The sequence below is a fragment of the Daucus carota genome, chromosome 3 (assembly GCF_001625215.2).
Source record: "Daucus carota subsp. sativus chromosome 3, DH1 v3.0, whole genome shotgun sequence".
Taxonomy (NCBI): Eukaryota; Viridiplantae; Streptophyta; class Magnoliopsida; order Apiales; family Apiaceae; genus Daucus; species Daucus carota.
This window is the reverse complement of record NC_030383.2, coordinates 53,892,832-53,909,057: the sequence shown is the minus strand read 5'-3', so window position 1 is coordinate 53,909,057 and position 16,226 is coordinate 53,892,832. Positions and strand designations below refer to the sequence as shown.

General features: G+C 34.6%; 1 protein-coding gene and 1 long non-coding RNA gene across 11 annotated transcripts; one reads left to right on the top strand and one right to left on the bottom strand.

Moving 5' to 3' along the window:
* Positions 1 to 1,058: 1,058 nt before the first annotated feature.
* On the top strand, positions 1,059 to 4,381 carry LOC135151322 (uncharacterized). The gene is made up of 2 exons (XM_064089415.1): positions 1,059 to 2,765; positions 2,854 to 4,381. Exons 1-2 carry the CDS (start codon positions 1,524 to 1,526, stop codon positions 4,378 to 4,380), a joined length of 2,769 nt encoding a protein of 922 aa, XP_063945485.1. The 5' UTR covers positions 1,059 to 1,523; the 3' UTR covers position 4,381.
* Positions 4,382 to 7,498: 3,117 nt separating this feature from the next.
* On the bottom strand, positions 7,499 to 15,918 carry LOC108215309 (uncharacterized). 10 transcript variants are annotated; one of them, XR_001805905.2, is made up of 7 exons: positions 13,519 to 15,904; positions 12,634 to 12,934; positions 10,251 to 10,507; positions 9,406 to 10,161; positions 8,739 to 8,917; positions 8,565 to 8,644; positions 7,499 to 7,760 (listed from the first exon to the last, which is right to left on the bottom strand). It is a non-coding gene; the product is annotated as an uncharacterized LOC108215309 (long non-coding RNA). The 10 variants fall into 10 exon arrangements; XR_001805906.2 differs by lacking the exon at positions 7,499 to 7,760 and adding an exon at positions 10,828 to 10,854 and having other exon boundaries at positions 8,553 to 8,644; positions 13,519 to 15,910; XR_001805909.2 differs by lacking the exon at positions 7,499 to 7,760 and having other exon boundaries at positions 8,553 to 8,644; positions 9,406 to 10,006; positions 10,095 to 10,161.
* Positions 15,919 to 16,226: the final 308 nt, after the last annotated feature.

Below are 16,226 nucleotides of genomic sequence, written 5' to 3'. Positions count from 1 at the left end.
AATATTCAAGCCTGTTTGCAATTATGATTTTTTGAAAAGTGTGCATCATCTGTTTGCACTTATGAGCTCGTTTAAAGTCATGCAATTATGTGTTTTTAAACAGTGTGCAATAGCTTTTTTCGTATTGTCACGTCCTCACATTTAACACATATAGCAGCATGCAATAATATCAATGGATTTATGCAGTAGCTTGTTCAGAGAATCATTCATTACTTTATTGCTCATTGATAGATTGACTGCATACCAATAAGTGGACACAAAAATTGCATGCACTATTGAAGCACAGTGGTTAACTTTGAAATTCGTCCTTAAAAGCTGAAGCATTTGAAATTCGTCCTTAAAAGTCTCAATTTAATTTAACGGTTATATAATATAAAATATATAATGTAAATAATAAATATATATATAAATTAAAGATTGAAATATATATATATATATATATATTTATTTATTTATTTATTTATATATATATATTATATATATGTGTGTATATATGTATATTATTTAATGTATTTTTCTAAAGAGTGTGAAAAAAATTTAAAACGTATGGTCAAATCATCTGTTTGCAATTATGATTTTTTTGAAAGTGTGCATCATCTGTTTGCAATTATGAGCTCGTTTAAAGTCATGCAATTATGTGTTTTTAAACAGTGTGCAATAGCTTTTTTCGTATTGTCACATCCTCACATTTAACACATAGTGCAGCATGCAATAATATCAATGGATTTATGCAGTAGCTTGTTCAGAGAATCATTCATTACTTTATTGCTCATTGATAGATTGACTGCATACCAATAAGTGGACACAAAAATTGCATGCACTATTGAAGCACAGTGGTTAACTTTGAAATTCGTCCTTAAAAGCTGAAGCATTTGAAATTCGTCCTTAAAAGTCTCAATTTAATTTAACGGTTATATAATATAAAATATATAATGTAAATAATAAATATATATATAAATTAAAGATTGAAAAATATATATATATATATATATTTATTTATTTATATATATATATTATATATATGTGTGTATATATGTATATTATTTAATGTATTTTTCTAAAGAGTGTGAAAAAAATTTAAAACGTATGGTCAAATCATCTGTTTGCAATTATGATTTTTTTGAAAGTGTGCATCATCTGTTTGCAATTATGAGCTCGTTTAAAGTCATGCAATTATGAGTTTTTGAACAGTTTGCATCAGCTTTTTTTGTATGGTCACATCCCTCACATTTAACACATAGTGCAGCATGCAATAATATCAATGGATTTATGCAGTAGCTTGTTCAGAGAATCATTCATTACTTTATTGCTCATTGATAGATTGACTGCATACCAATAAGTGGACACAAAAATTGCATGCACTATTGAAGCACAGTGGTTAACTTTGAAATTCGTCCTTAAAAGCTGAAGCATTTGTGGTTGCCTATCCACAAAACCATCATCACTTGAAAAAACCTCATTGGCAAGCTATCAGAAAACCAAAACCACCAAAAGCAAACCACTCCAAAAAAACCAAAACAAAGATGGACGGTTACGTAAACGTCAATTTCTTCTGGGGAGGTGAAATCATAAAACAAGATAACGATGTTCTCTACACCTTAGATCCGAAAGAAATGATGTATGTGAAATTGAGCAGCTCACTTGAAGAACTACGAAATATGGTGTTCGGGTTGATGCATATAAGTAGGCATCATTGGGATGTCAAGCTTAGTGTGAAATATCCTCGAATCGGGGTTAGTAACCTCGTTTCGGGGTTCTTTGTGAAGTCTGTTAAATCGGACGACGATGTTCGTAGGATGTTAAGTATCCCCGAGAGATTTCACTTGGGTGGAGACGTATCATTGTTTATCGAGGCCGAGAGTATTGCTCAACCCAGCCAACACTATGGAGGCGAGTATGGGGGGAACTATGGACAAACCGGACAAACCGCTGCAGGTGGCCAAGTTTCAAATTATGTTGAAAACTACGGTGGGAGTTTTGGAGGCGATTATGGGGGAAACTATGGACAAAGCCAGGGCATGCAAGGGTGGTCTAGCGGCTACAACTACGGGACGATTGGAGAGTATGGTGGTGGCTCGAGTAATACGGGTCGTTTTGTTGTTGAAGAGGTTGTGGACGAGGACGATTTGAGTGGTAGACAGCCATCACCGGCTCGTCAAACCCCGAAAAGAGGTGCAGCTATAGCTCTTGCACTGGAGAACCAGGAGGATGATGAAGAGTATGGCTCGGAAAGAGCCATAAGCAGCAGTGACGATTCGGAGTGGAATCTATCACAGGAGGATGTTCCGGAAAGTGAAGATTTTTCGGAGGTTGATTCCGATGAAGAAAGAGAGGGAAACATGCACTTGCAAACACAGGCATTGTCTATTCATGAACCTAGAGCTGCATGGTTTGGATCCCAGGATTACGAGCCTGTGATTGTGTCCAACAAGGACGCAGTTATGTCACTCGGGTTTGATCCCGCCAACGATGAGTTAACCGAAGGAGCTCTATTTGCTACCAAGGAAGTGCTCATAGCTGCTGTGAAACATGCACACATAAGTACAGATCGAAATTTCATCGTGGAGAAAAGCTCCACGCAAGTCTACAAAGTTAAATGTGTGGTTTCAAACTGCAAGTGGAAGCTAAGGGCCGCGAAGAAGAAGTCCCACGGCCTTTTTCAAATAACTAAATGTCCAGAGATTCACACATGCCTACTGGATAGACCCACGCAGGACCACCGCAAAATTTCAGCAAAAATGATTGGCTATGTGGTTGCTCCCTACGTAAGTCCTACAACCTTGGATATCATTATATGTCTAAATATTATCGTTTATTATTCATCGTTAATGTTAATATATTTTGTTTCAACAGATCTCCCAGACCCCTCAATTGAAGGTAAGCAACATCATCACAATGGTCAATGATGAGTACCACCATTTGGTTAGTTACTTGAAAGCATGGAGGGGGAAGATGGCCGCCATGGAAAGCGTTTATGGAAGCTGGAAGACAACCTACAACGAGCTCCCTCGGTTCCTTAATGTCATGGCCAGTACAAATGTCGGAAGTATAGTTGTGGTTGAGGTTGTTCCACATCATAAAGAGAGGGGTACATCGACATTTGTTCGTGCATTTTGGTGCCTAAAAGCAATGATTGATGGTTGGCAGTATGCACGGCCAGTTATTTCCATTGATGGTACATTTCTTAAGGGAAAGTATAATGGGAAATTGCTGGTCGCGGTGGGAGTCGACTCTAATAACCACCAATATCCCATATGCTTCGCCCTTGTTGATGAGGAAACAACTGAAAATTGGTCTTGGTTTCTACGTCTTTTACGTAGACATGTATGCCGAGATAGATTGGGGGTTTGTATTATATCTGACCGTGCGACGGGGATCCTTGCTGCAATGAATGACGAAGCGAGTGGTTTTACCCCGCCGATGGGCTATCACAGATTCTGCCTCCATCATGTTAGGAGCAACTTCTCCAAGGCATTCCCGGGAAAGGAGCTTAAAATGTTAATGTGGCTAGCCGGCAATACGCCACAGATTAGGAAATATGATGCCTACATGAAGAAGATTGGAGAGCTTTCGCCTCAAGGCTTGAGGTGGTTGCTAGGGATAAGTCCAGCCCTCTGGACTATTTGTCATGACACAGGCCACGCTCGTTTCGGCCAAGCTACCACAAACATCACGGAGAGCTTTAATGGTAACGTGCGCGTGGCTCGGCACCTACCTGTGACCGCAATGATTGAATTCATGTTTTATAAAACTGTTAGGACGGTCAATAAGGAGAGGAACGCAGTGCTTGAGGGCATTGGGGAGGGTCATGAACTTTGTCTAAGGACGAGAAATAAGTTGGAGAAGATTGCAGCCAAAGCTAACACACACCGGGTCGAGACATTTAATAGAGGAACCGGTTTGTTCTCCGTAAAGACGCAAAGGTACATGGTAAAAGGGTGCAATAAGGGCGGGAACACGCAGGTGGTTGACATAACTCAGCGTACATGCACTTGCGGGAAATGGGCTTGCCACCGCCTACCGTGTTCACATTTGATTGCTGCTTGCAACCACAATCACTTAAACTGGAAACAGTGGATTGGCCCCTTCCACTACAACTCTACTTTGTTGAAATTGTGGGAGCCAATGATATATCCATTACCAGCAACTGGGTATTGGGATATTGATTTGCCAGTGCAATGGAGAATGTTTGGAACTGTGGTACCGAACGAGGCCTTGCGAAAGAGAAGGCGTAAACGAGGAGAAAGGGGTCAATCCGTCAGAATACGCACGGAGATGGACAGTTCCCGTACAAGTCACAAATGTGGCCGCTGCAAGCAAGAAGGACACACTAGACGTAGTAAAAGGTGTCCATTGTACAATGTTGACCCTACTGTGTAATTTAATTGCCATTTTCTTTTTAGTCCTTGTTTTTAATTGTTAATTTGTATTTTCCTTTTCAGTCCTTGTTTTTTATTGTTACTCTGTATTTTTCTTTCGTTTTTTATTGTTAATCCAATTTTGTTAATTAATTTAATGTAATGGTGTTGAAGCAATAAATAAACTTCAAGGAAACAGAAGCATTCGGGACAAGATATTACATGCTGGCAAAAGAAAGGCTGTAAAGAAAAGATTCTGCTCAGTTAAAGGACAATATATAATAAAGTAAAGTGATGTGAAAAGAAAGGCTGTATAGATTAGACTACACACTGGCAAACCATAGCAAGCAACGAAATAATGCTCATATTCACATGATCAACAGTTGTATCTCATAATGCTGATATTCACATGATCAACAGTTGTATCTCATAATGCTGATATTCACATGATCAACAGTAGTATCTGATAATGCAGAGGGTCACATGGTGTACAGTAGGTCATAAAGTAAAGGTTCTGCAAAAGTAAAGTGCCTCACTGTAAAGATTAGACTGTACAAAGTTTCTCACTTTATAGATTAGACCCACGTTTTCATACTGCCAAACCATAGCATGCATTGAAAGAAAAGATTCAGCTCATTTAAAGGACTTGTCAATTCAAAAATTGACAAGTCCTTTAAATATATTCAGCTAAACAATAATCCATTCGCCTATAAATAGGTCTTCATTATGGTTGATACACATACAAGCAACTAAACAAACACAAAATTCACTCATCACTTAAGCTGAAAATGGATAAGGGCAAGGCACCAATGGATAAGGGGAAAGCACCAATGACCCCCGGCTGCGAAAAACGCCTCAAACAGCAACAAGATAGGAGACAGCCGGAGCTTGTGTTGGGAGGGATGCGCAACAACCGAAGCAACCAACCTAAACCAGCTCCTAAAAGCAAGGCACCACCGGTCGTGCAACAAAAGAAAACTCGGCCACCGTTGGGACGGATGCGCACTGACTTTGACATCAAGAAAATGATAGAGGAGACGAGAGAAGAGAGACGTCTCGAGGTTGAACATCAAAAGAACGTGAAGAAGTGGAACAAACTCTTCCGTTATATTTGCAGGTATGTTTATAGGAGGATTAGAAGGGGCAAAGATTGGGTGATGACGGAGGCGGAAGATGATATCCATAACAGAAAATTCCCTGAAGTTCACAAACTCTATTTTCAACGCCATCGTGAGATGGGTGAGATGGATATCCCATTTGGTGATTCTCGCATGAGGTATTATGCGGCTAAAATCGATGAAGAGTGCGCCGCACTGCAGGCTAAACTCGAGGGAAGTCAGGAAGCCAGATTTTGGGCCGAGTGGGGAGATGTGGACAATGTAACTTATCAGTGCCGTCGAGTGCAAATGCCTACCCCGTGGGTCGATGAAGATGAAGTGGAAGGCGGTGTTGCTGATGATGGTGGAGACGATGATGCTCACGCTGAGGACGATGAAGATGATGATGAAGGATATGATTCCGACTATATTGTGGACCTCACTCAGGATTGAGAACTTATGTCATGTTCTCATTTTAATCATATGTAATTTCCCTTCAGTTTATGTAAGAGTATTGTTTCGTTTAAGTTTATGTAATGCGAATTACCTTTTAAGTACAATCTATATGAGCTTAAATATTTAAATATGACAATCTATAATATTATATTATATCATTACATAATATAATAATATAAAATATAATATCACAAATAATGTATCACTATATAATATAAAATATTTTTATATTATATCATTATATAAATAATATTATAAAATATTATAATATAAATATTTACTAAAACTTCAATTAAATATATAAATATATATATATATATATATCACTATATAATATAAAATATTTTTATATTATATCATTATATAAATTATATTATAAAATATTATAATATAAATAATATGGGTCGCCCTTTGAAATAATATTTTCTGATTTTTGATTTTTTTTTTTTAAAAATAACCCATATGGGTCGCTCTTTGAAAGCGCGACCCATATGGAACTTTTTACAGCATGGGTCTCTCTTTGAAAGAGCGACCCCAACGGGGTTTTTTGTGTTTGGGTCTCTCTTTGAAACAGCGACCTCAACGGGGTTTTTTGTGTTTGGGTCGCTGTTTCAAAGCGCGACCCGTGCTGTAAAAAGTTTTTCGTTCAGGTCGCGTTTTCTCCCCTCATTTAGACTGGTTAGTTTTGAAAGCTCGAAAAAAAACTGGTTACTTTTGAAAAGTGGTTGAATAGAGTGGTTACAAATGATACGGAGCCCCCGATTGCATGTGATCAGTCGATTCAGTCCTGTGGTCTGTGTTGAGACTTTACAGAATATTCTGTTACAATAGGATAGCATGAAAATAAAATTCGATTCCTACATGTTTTATATCATTGCATTAAAGTTGATTTTAAAATAATTATGTGTTTGGTATTGACATATCTCCGTATTTGAATTTAATATAATATTCTGACGCACAAACAACTTAATGAGTTCTGGTGAACCTAACTCCTGAGCTAAATTGCCTGATGTTTGGTTTTACTTTTGTTTTCTCTTTGCAAATAATTTTTCATATTTTTTTTGTAATTTACATTTAATACGAGTAATATTTTTTGTTTACATATTTTCTAAAAAATATTTTTAAAATAGGAGCAAATATTATATGAAGTATTTATTTATTTTTAAGATAAAGTTGACCATTTGTTCGGTCTTGTAATTACATAGTCACTTATATTTTAGTTTTTTCAAAACTTTTTTTTTACAAAATGGATTAATTAACCACTGAAACATAGGGGCCGTTTGGGCAAGTTTAAAAGAAGTGACTTCTTGCTTAAACTAGAGAAGTGAAGCAGAAATAAATAAGTGAATAAAGAGTTTGGAAAAGAAGCAGAAGTTGTGAGAGAGAAGTTAGGATTCTCAGAATCTTAAAAGTGCTTCTACTTCTTTACAGTTTACACAAACGGGTCAAGAAAAGCAGAAGTCAGAAGCAGCTTCTGCTTCCGATAAACAAACAGGACCATAGTTAGAACAAATATCTGAACTCACAATACAACTTGAATGGGAAATAAAATGAGTTAAATAACTAGTCATTTTATTTTTAGATTGCTTAACAAACAGAATATGAATTTTATATTTTGACAATAAAAATGATTACAAAGGTTTCCCGAGCAATCCAGTCGACACCAACATTCTTGAAAATAGTAGCGTCACAATTGATTACGCACATAAAAAACAGGTGATAGTCCCGTGTTCATGCCTGTTAGTTACATCAATTGAGAATTTGAGACTAGGGGTATAGATGTCCCCATGTATTAACAATCTGCAAGGAGCTCTTGTGATAATAACCAGCATTTCAGATTCAAAACAAGCTTCTCAAATCTCGCAATACACCAATTGAAACATTATCAACGGACCAAAATAACAAAATAGAACACACCAAAACATATTAAAATACACTGGTCACTTCAAAAGGAGACACAAATCAATCCAAAAGGAGAGACATAAAACACTCAAAAGGATGAATGCAAGAATCAAAAATCTCACCCAAAAGATGATAAATTATTGAAAACTAGCATAATAACCCGTGCAAGGCACGAGTCATTTTCTAGAATTCTTATGTGCATTATGTAATTATGATATTATAATATTCTTGATTATTATCCTATCAATAAATATTATGCAACGTCTCATATGTATTAAAATAATTATTTATTAATATATATAATTTATATGTAGATCCATTTTGGCAAGTTTTTTCTTGATATTAAAAGACATATTTTAAAAAAAAATGCATATTTTAATACATTTTTATAAATGTTAAGGATATGTTGCATATTCGTTTTTTGGCAAAAAAAAAAGGGACATTTTTAGAAAAAAAAATAAATTTTTAGGTGATTTTCTACAAGAATAATCCTTATTTCTGAAAAATAAAATTAATTAAATAATCGCAATGTATAATTATATAGGTCCAGACAAGATATATATAATCATATCAACTTCAAGTTTTAAACCCCAAGTTTGTGTGAAACAAAGTTTTTGACATATAATGATACCTCAACATAAACTATAACTTTAGAAAATTGAAGATTAATTAATAATTTAATATATACCTGGAGAATTTAAAGAGCATTTATTTAAAAAACATAAAAATCACACTTAAATACTCAACACACCGTTTTGATGTCCTCCTTTATGGAAATATGTTGCCGAGCAGAAAAGGCGACAACACATTTTAAAACATACACTTGTCCATCTGAAAAAGAAAAAAAAAAACTATGATTACAATGTTTTAATGATAGACATAGAGTCATCGTCCTGATATCCAAAACAAACTAATAGTATCTCACATTTAAATAAGAGTGTAGTTGAGAGCTTAGATATCATTCTCTTTGAGACATGAAGACTTATGCTAATTAGTTTTGTGCTATTTGTGAATGAACTCTGCACTTTCAGAAAATTTGTATCAGCCTGGATCATCTCATCATATCAAGCTATCACCTTTCGGCTTTCGCGCACAAAACCCTGACTGCACAAGAATGAGGGTTAAACATATATATAAGTAACAGGTCCATAGATCCCTATTGGTGGTTGCTGGTTGCCTGTATGCAACATATACTTGTATTTTTCATCTATTCAATTACATATGTTTTTGTTTTAGTAACAAAATGATCGCATATATGGGCAATTCTTGTGCTGGCTCATTTGTAGGATATTTGTCTACAAGAATAGTGCGAAGCAAGCACATAAAACAGCATTAAGTTTATTTAAGGAGCAAATTCTGTAATGAGGCTTTTCAAAATTTCCTGCGAACTCCAAGCGTGTAAGCATCATAAGACATGTATAAACTTAGACTAATTAATCTTCTTCATCACATTAAGAATTTCTATGCAACATTGAGTATCCAGACAAGTTAATATTACAAGAAAGATTCTTAAAAAAGATCTAACAAATAGAATACGTACCAATGAAAAATATATGACTTAATTAATTATATAAGATAAATTGTGAGAGTACCTTGTATCTGTCGAGCTCTGTCTCAATGCTTTAGAAAATCTTGTATATCAAGAACAACCAGCCAATTGGTGGTCTTACACATAACTCATATCCACTGGCCCATCAGCCTCCAAGCAATTCCGAAATTTGCAACAAATAAGAAATCAATCAATATAGTGGCACTTGAACTTGAAAGTAACTCCCACATGTTAATAGACACAAAGGACCTCTTTACAAAAATCATGGACCACCATCATTTAAACAAACATCTGCACTAAGAATAACCACGTGTATATGTTACTGTTTTGAGCATTTCAGTTGTGTTGGCATTATCACAGGAAAAAGGGAAAAAAAACCACAAAGCAATGCTCTCAAAAATACAAATAAAATAAAAGCAGTATCGTAATATTACATTAAGCAGGTAAAGGATCTCAGAGATATGGCGGAGCACCTATACCACAAGGCTGATACCGTCAAGAAATCCAAGGATGAGGCAACTGAGATGTTGGACTACTGATTGCCGATAAAATAAACCATCAGGCTCAACTTGTAACCTAAAAAACAATGTTGCGTATACTGGTAACAGGTGGATAGGTGATCAACTTTGAGAGCAATGTCGCATCTACAGGTAACAGGTGGATAGGTGGTTAAGTCATCTTATATTTTATATACAGGTAACTCTTTAGTTATCCAGCATTTGATGTAGAGACCTTCACATCTATTTGATTGATCTTCTCAAATCCAGAATGTGCTCGAGCTGTCAGCGTGATCATTTTTCTGCACAATATCAAATAGGAAGGCATATACTCAATAAAAAATAAAGAACACGTTGTGAGCTCTAAGTATCAAGAAGTTCTTAGATTCACCATGGACATTCCAAAGGAAAATTTCTGTCATGAGATCCATACATGAGATCCATAGGCAATCACATTTCCAGTCAGATTAAATTTTATAGTGTATCATAATTGGTGACTCAAAGTTTGATATTCGCTGCTTTCCATTTGACCTGGAGGCATGAGAACCAGCATGTGGAGTAGTAGATAATTCCATAGGTCTGGGGCCCATCAGAGACAAAGAACTTTCACCATCTCTATGCAATGCTTGCATCATGGCCTCTTGCTTACTGCAAACAACATAAACTAAACGACTATAATCAGATCACACATATACATGTCAGCAAAAAAATAAAATTAATCAGATCATATTACTATTGAATACAATATACAAGTACTATGACTATACACGAAAAACAATGACTTCAACCTAAGTTCAACTGTTCAAGTTGTACTGAAACTATACAGCTTGATATGCAGACACCAAACTTTGCAAGTTGCAGCAAGTCTCAAGATTTTACTCAAATTTAGTATGTATTTTGTGTAGTAGATCTTGATATTGTTCAAAGGAAGTGATTCCAAGTAAAATAGAGCATTTACAAAATTTGACCTTTTTCTAGGGTAGAATACCAGGTTCCTGAAAAATTCCCAACAGAGAACCATGTGAGACATATACACTAAGATTAACACAATTCACAATACATGAAAGTAATAGCATGTCACAGTCGATCTGGAAGCACCAACTGATATAAAACTTTATTAAAAACATATGAAGTAGAAATTATCGTTATTTCATTCCTGCGAGTATGTCGTGTGAGAATTGCATAGGAGAAGGTGAGGATCATTCAACTGTGTTATTCATTCAACTGTGTTATTGAAAAATTGGATGGAGGGACCTTGAAATCGATTACATTGCGATATTGTGTTGAAATAAATTTTAAATTTTCAAATACATATTAGAAATTGTTTATACCCAATGATTATAAATCCATTATTTAAGGCGGACTCCTAAGCAACTCCACCAAAAATCTGGTATACTCCATTTGTTCCTCTTACACACGTAGTTTTAAAAATCAACGGTTAACTGATTAATCACCCGGATTAATCGCTACAAGGTATTTTGCCAACTCGATTTTTTAAATTCAATTATTATATTATTTAATATGTCTGATTAATGTCCCAATTAATCATTCTGATCAATCCCCGATTATTCGCTAAACAATTCTTTCACTAATTAGTTCCGATTTCCGTTTTCACGCATTTGTTTTTTACCTGTAACAACTTTGCAAGCAAAGGGACCATACAATAAAATCCATTAATTTACCATCTGTCTTTAGGCATAAAAAATTTATAGATAGTGCGACATTCAAAGATTTAATTGCAAGAAAGAGCAGAGAAAGACTAAATCTAAGTAGGGTAGCCAATTGTAATACACACAAGGCAATAATGAGGCCGGATAACAGAAATGGGAAATGCAATCCCACGTATTGGGGAGTTTAAGAATTTTTTTTTGAATTATCTATGTTAGTTGAAGTTTGAAACATCTGTTTTTTCCTAATTTTTAGCTAAAAATCATGATCAGGGAAGACATTATTCTATTAATTCAGCTGCCGCACAAAAGGAACCAGGAATACTAAATTGCTATTAGACTGTCCATATGATATGAGTAGGAAAAGCTATTCGAAGATATTTATATTAGCGCAAGAAAGGGAGCTGCAGACGGAGGAGGCTGATGCTTACACAAGAAAAGTTATTCAAAGACATTTAAATTAGCTCAAGAAAGGGAGCTGCAGACGTAGGAGGAAGCTGATGACTATAAAACACGCAAGCACAGAAGCAAAGCAGGGATATACGCCAACTTAGTTTATTGCTATTCTATAAATATTAATAAGAACTTAAAAATTAAAGAAAATACCAATCTATTTCGTCTTACAGTTCCATACAATTTTTAGTTCAGCAAAGACAAAAGTTAAGAACTTGACAATCCATCCATGTAAACCAGTGGACCAGATAAACCTACTTTTATATCTACACGGCTTAGTTCAATTTCTCTCAAATTTAATACCTGAATAAGTTCTGATGATTCTGTCAACTACTGGAAGTTTGTCAACTATAGATAAGAAGCTAGATGCTGTTACCATATAAAAGATCTTAAGACAAATCTTCGAGTTATTTATCATAAACATACGCAACATAGCCTGTATTGTTCGTCTAGGTCATTATTAACACCACTTTTCTCTGCCCTTCTCTATCAGTCTAGAGCTTTTAATTATTGCCTGGAGGCTTTCCTTACTTTGCAAATTACCTTTATTAAATCCTTAATAAATACTGAATAAATAGAAACATATTGCAATGGGAAATACAGAACTCTAGAATTTAAGCTGAATTTGTAAAGCGTCATAGAAGGATTGTTAACCTTAGGGTGCCGTCATTAGAATATGTCAAATGATATGCTTCGATGTAGCAAGGGTCACTGCTACCAGTCAAAGTAACTGCACTTGGAGAAATTGTAAGAAGAGCAGAATCATTTCTTCCAAGTCAATAGTAGAGTTAATTCAGCTGGATTAGGCCTCCATAATTTCAAAATAGCATAAAGAACCAACCCTTCCAGTTTCCGATCCTGAGCTAGTGAGCTGCTGATGCTTCATAAAATCGAATGGTTAGCTTGTGATGGCTAAATGGATAGTCTCCCTCTTGCTTCGGTAAATCCTGCCCGTCTAAGAAGATAACATAGCATTAATATCTAATTGTTGTAAGATTCTTTCCAATATTGCTTATATGGTGACAGTGAACATTATGCAATGTTTGTATTGCAATATGCAATAGATAACTCTAGTAATGGTGCAGATGCGCAACTAAAAAAGTGAGATAGAATATGCATGAAATATAAAGAAATAAATTAGTTGCTCTCTGAATGGCTTTGAACACATTTGCTGCGGTGCAACATCAACCTAGTTTGGTGTTTGTTAACTGAATCAGATGTACTCTTCCAGGCTCCAGCTCTTTGGTTAGAAACTGCCCTGCCCAAGCACGACGTGATCCCAACGCTGAGCACATAAAAGAACCGCTTGAACAGCTTTAAGACTGTTACCAACGAAGAAGAACATAGACTGACGCATATAACTTGCAGGAAACTTTTATCAAATGTCAGGGAGCTTTCATCAAACACATCGAGGTCAATTTTCAAGGACGAAACAGGCAGGTAAACACCAGGAATTGGTACCACATATATCATAGCACATTAAATAACAAAACACATATTCAAAACTCAAAAGCATAGCAAAATAGACGATCAAAATACCTGCCTATGTAGGATTTATCTCACCCTTTAGGTTCTTTCTCCTATTCATAATAGATTCCGGAAACCAACTCCACGCCGCAAAAACGAACCCAAGTCGAACTGCAACTAAACAAAACTTATCCATGTTGGAGTTCAGTCACTTATCTCTGCATGAGGACTTGATCAGAAGCCCCTAAGATATAATATGGATTAGGAGGACAAGAACCGGCGTGGATCATTCTGAATCTTTTCTAAACTTTGAGAAAGCAACGGAAGAGTCTTGCTCTGTGTTGTCTGATTGGTTATGACAAAAGGGTCATTCTGAATAATTCAAGGGCATACTCGTCATTTCACAGGCATTTTTCTAGCATATTTTGCCCTTGGTTACCTTATATATTATATATAGAAAGTAGATTATTAAAGAAAATGAGAAAAGAGTTTGGGAAGAGAAAATGGGAGGAGGGGGGGGGTGTCTCGACTCTCATCATGATGTGTGTGTGAAAGTTTTATGAAGATCATATTTTTTGGAGGCTTTTGAGACTTAATTACAACTATCCATTTTTTACACATCCAAGGGCTACAGATATTTGTCCTGCACATTCGTTTTTTCTCCCTATCCTATCCTGCACTTTTAAACCGGTGAACAACAAGCAGTACTTCTAAATCATGCATACCATAAAATAATAATTTCATAATAATCGTGTTCAATCACAGAAATCCTAACAAATAAAATAATAATCACATACAAAACAAAGATGTAGTTGGACATTACTATGATTGGCACTGAAATCATCGTCATTGTCCTGCAATGAATTGAATTTGTTGCAAGATAATAAAATACACGTTGAATCTTGTACTAATTTAAGGTTTAATATCAGATATAGGCGAAACACTAATTTATACTCCTTCTGTTTGGATATAATTGTCTCTTGATTTTTTTGCGCACATATTTAAGAGTTTTGACCACAAACCTAAAATAATTATATATAATTTTTTTTGTGGATAAAAATATTAGTGATATATTTTCATTCACAAAAGAAAAAAATTTAAAAACAACAATTTTATGCGTGCGGTCAAAATTCTTAGAAGTGCGTGCAAAAAAGTCAAACGACTACTAAATCCAAACAATTTTGCTATCAGTTTTCCAAATACAGTAGGTGGATTTTAAGTTTGATTTTTTTTGTTTCAGTTTGATTTCTTTTATTTTTGTGATTCTGTTCTAAGAGGGGTGTATTGGATTGGGATTTTAAAGCATTTTTTTGCATTTATGAAATCCGAGTGTATTCGATTGGGATTGTTTGAAATCCGTTAAAATCTTGAGGTATTAAATTGGGATTTTAAATTATGCTACAAAATCTGGTGGTATTCAATTGGGATTTTAAATTATGCTTTAAAATCTGATGGTATTCAATTGGGATTGTTTAAAATCCATTAAAATCTGATGATATTCAAATGCTGATGGATTTTTTTTCATTTCATAAAATGATGGATTTTGTGGCATTTTTCAGTGTATTTTAAATTTTTTGAAATCCCACCAAATTCAATGGGATTTCGAAGCATTTTACCTAAATCCTATCAACTCTGCGACATTTCATCAAGAATCCGCACAAAATCAAAATCTCATACAATCTATTAAAATCAATAGACTAAAAACAATGCATTAAAATCCCAATCGAATACACCCCTGTAAATATATTCTTTTGAAAATTCTTTTATCTCAGTTTATAATTTCTTTTGGTTTTGTGATTCTGTTCTAGATCTATTATCACGAGAATTCTTAGATCTAAAAGAATGATCTATTATCGCGAGAACTCTTAGATCCAAAAGAATTAAAGATTTCACTGTCTCTGTCTTTCTTCTATGTCTTTCTTCTCTATTTCAAGCAGGATTTCCAATCCTCCTGTTTCTATGATTCTGGTTCTATTTTATGTGATTCCACTTCAAATCTAAAATTTATTTATCTCTAGTTATTTTTTTGACAATGCAGGCTTATATGCCTTACAACTTAGTATCTGTTCTAATAATTCTCGGGGTGAGCCAGAGTCGAACCCGGGGTGAGTTACATTTTTTCTCTCTTCGATGAGATTTTAATTTTTTTCTATATTTTTATGAGTATGATCTTCAATAGTTCAAACAAGATTAAGTTCAATCGGATGTGGGAAAAAAGCTACTCATAGATATCTCATCTTCAACAAATCACATGATTTCATAAAAAAATAGATTAATCAGTAATCATTTCTATTTTATATTTGTTCGATTATAAATGTAATAGGACTTTTCATTATTAAAATGATTTTTTCATAAAAAAAACACAGCAAAATTTATAAGGAAGAGAAAATCAAACCCATGAAAAAAAAAAGAGAAAATCAAACCCATGAAAAAAAACATAGCAATATTCATCTCACTTTCTCTTTTTATTTCATTTTTCATCTTTTTATCTCTTCAATAAAATATATACTCATAAATAATTTTTTCAAATATAAAAAACGATAAATAATCAATGGAATATTTTCCTATATTATAAAAATAAAAATAAATTTGTCATTTGTTTATTAAGATCTCAAATTACGTTTAAAAAATCAAAACGCCTTTTATTAACATTACTGGGATATGTATGGGCTTCCAACCACAACATTATCAAATTTTAGGTTATACCATCAGCTAGCTGATGGTCCTTTATCTTTTGATTTCAAATTTCATACAGTACATATAAACTACAGTAACTCTTA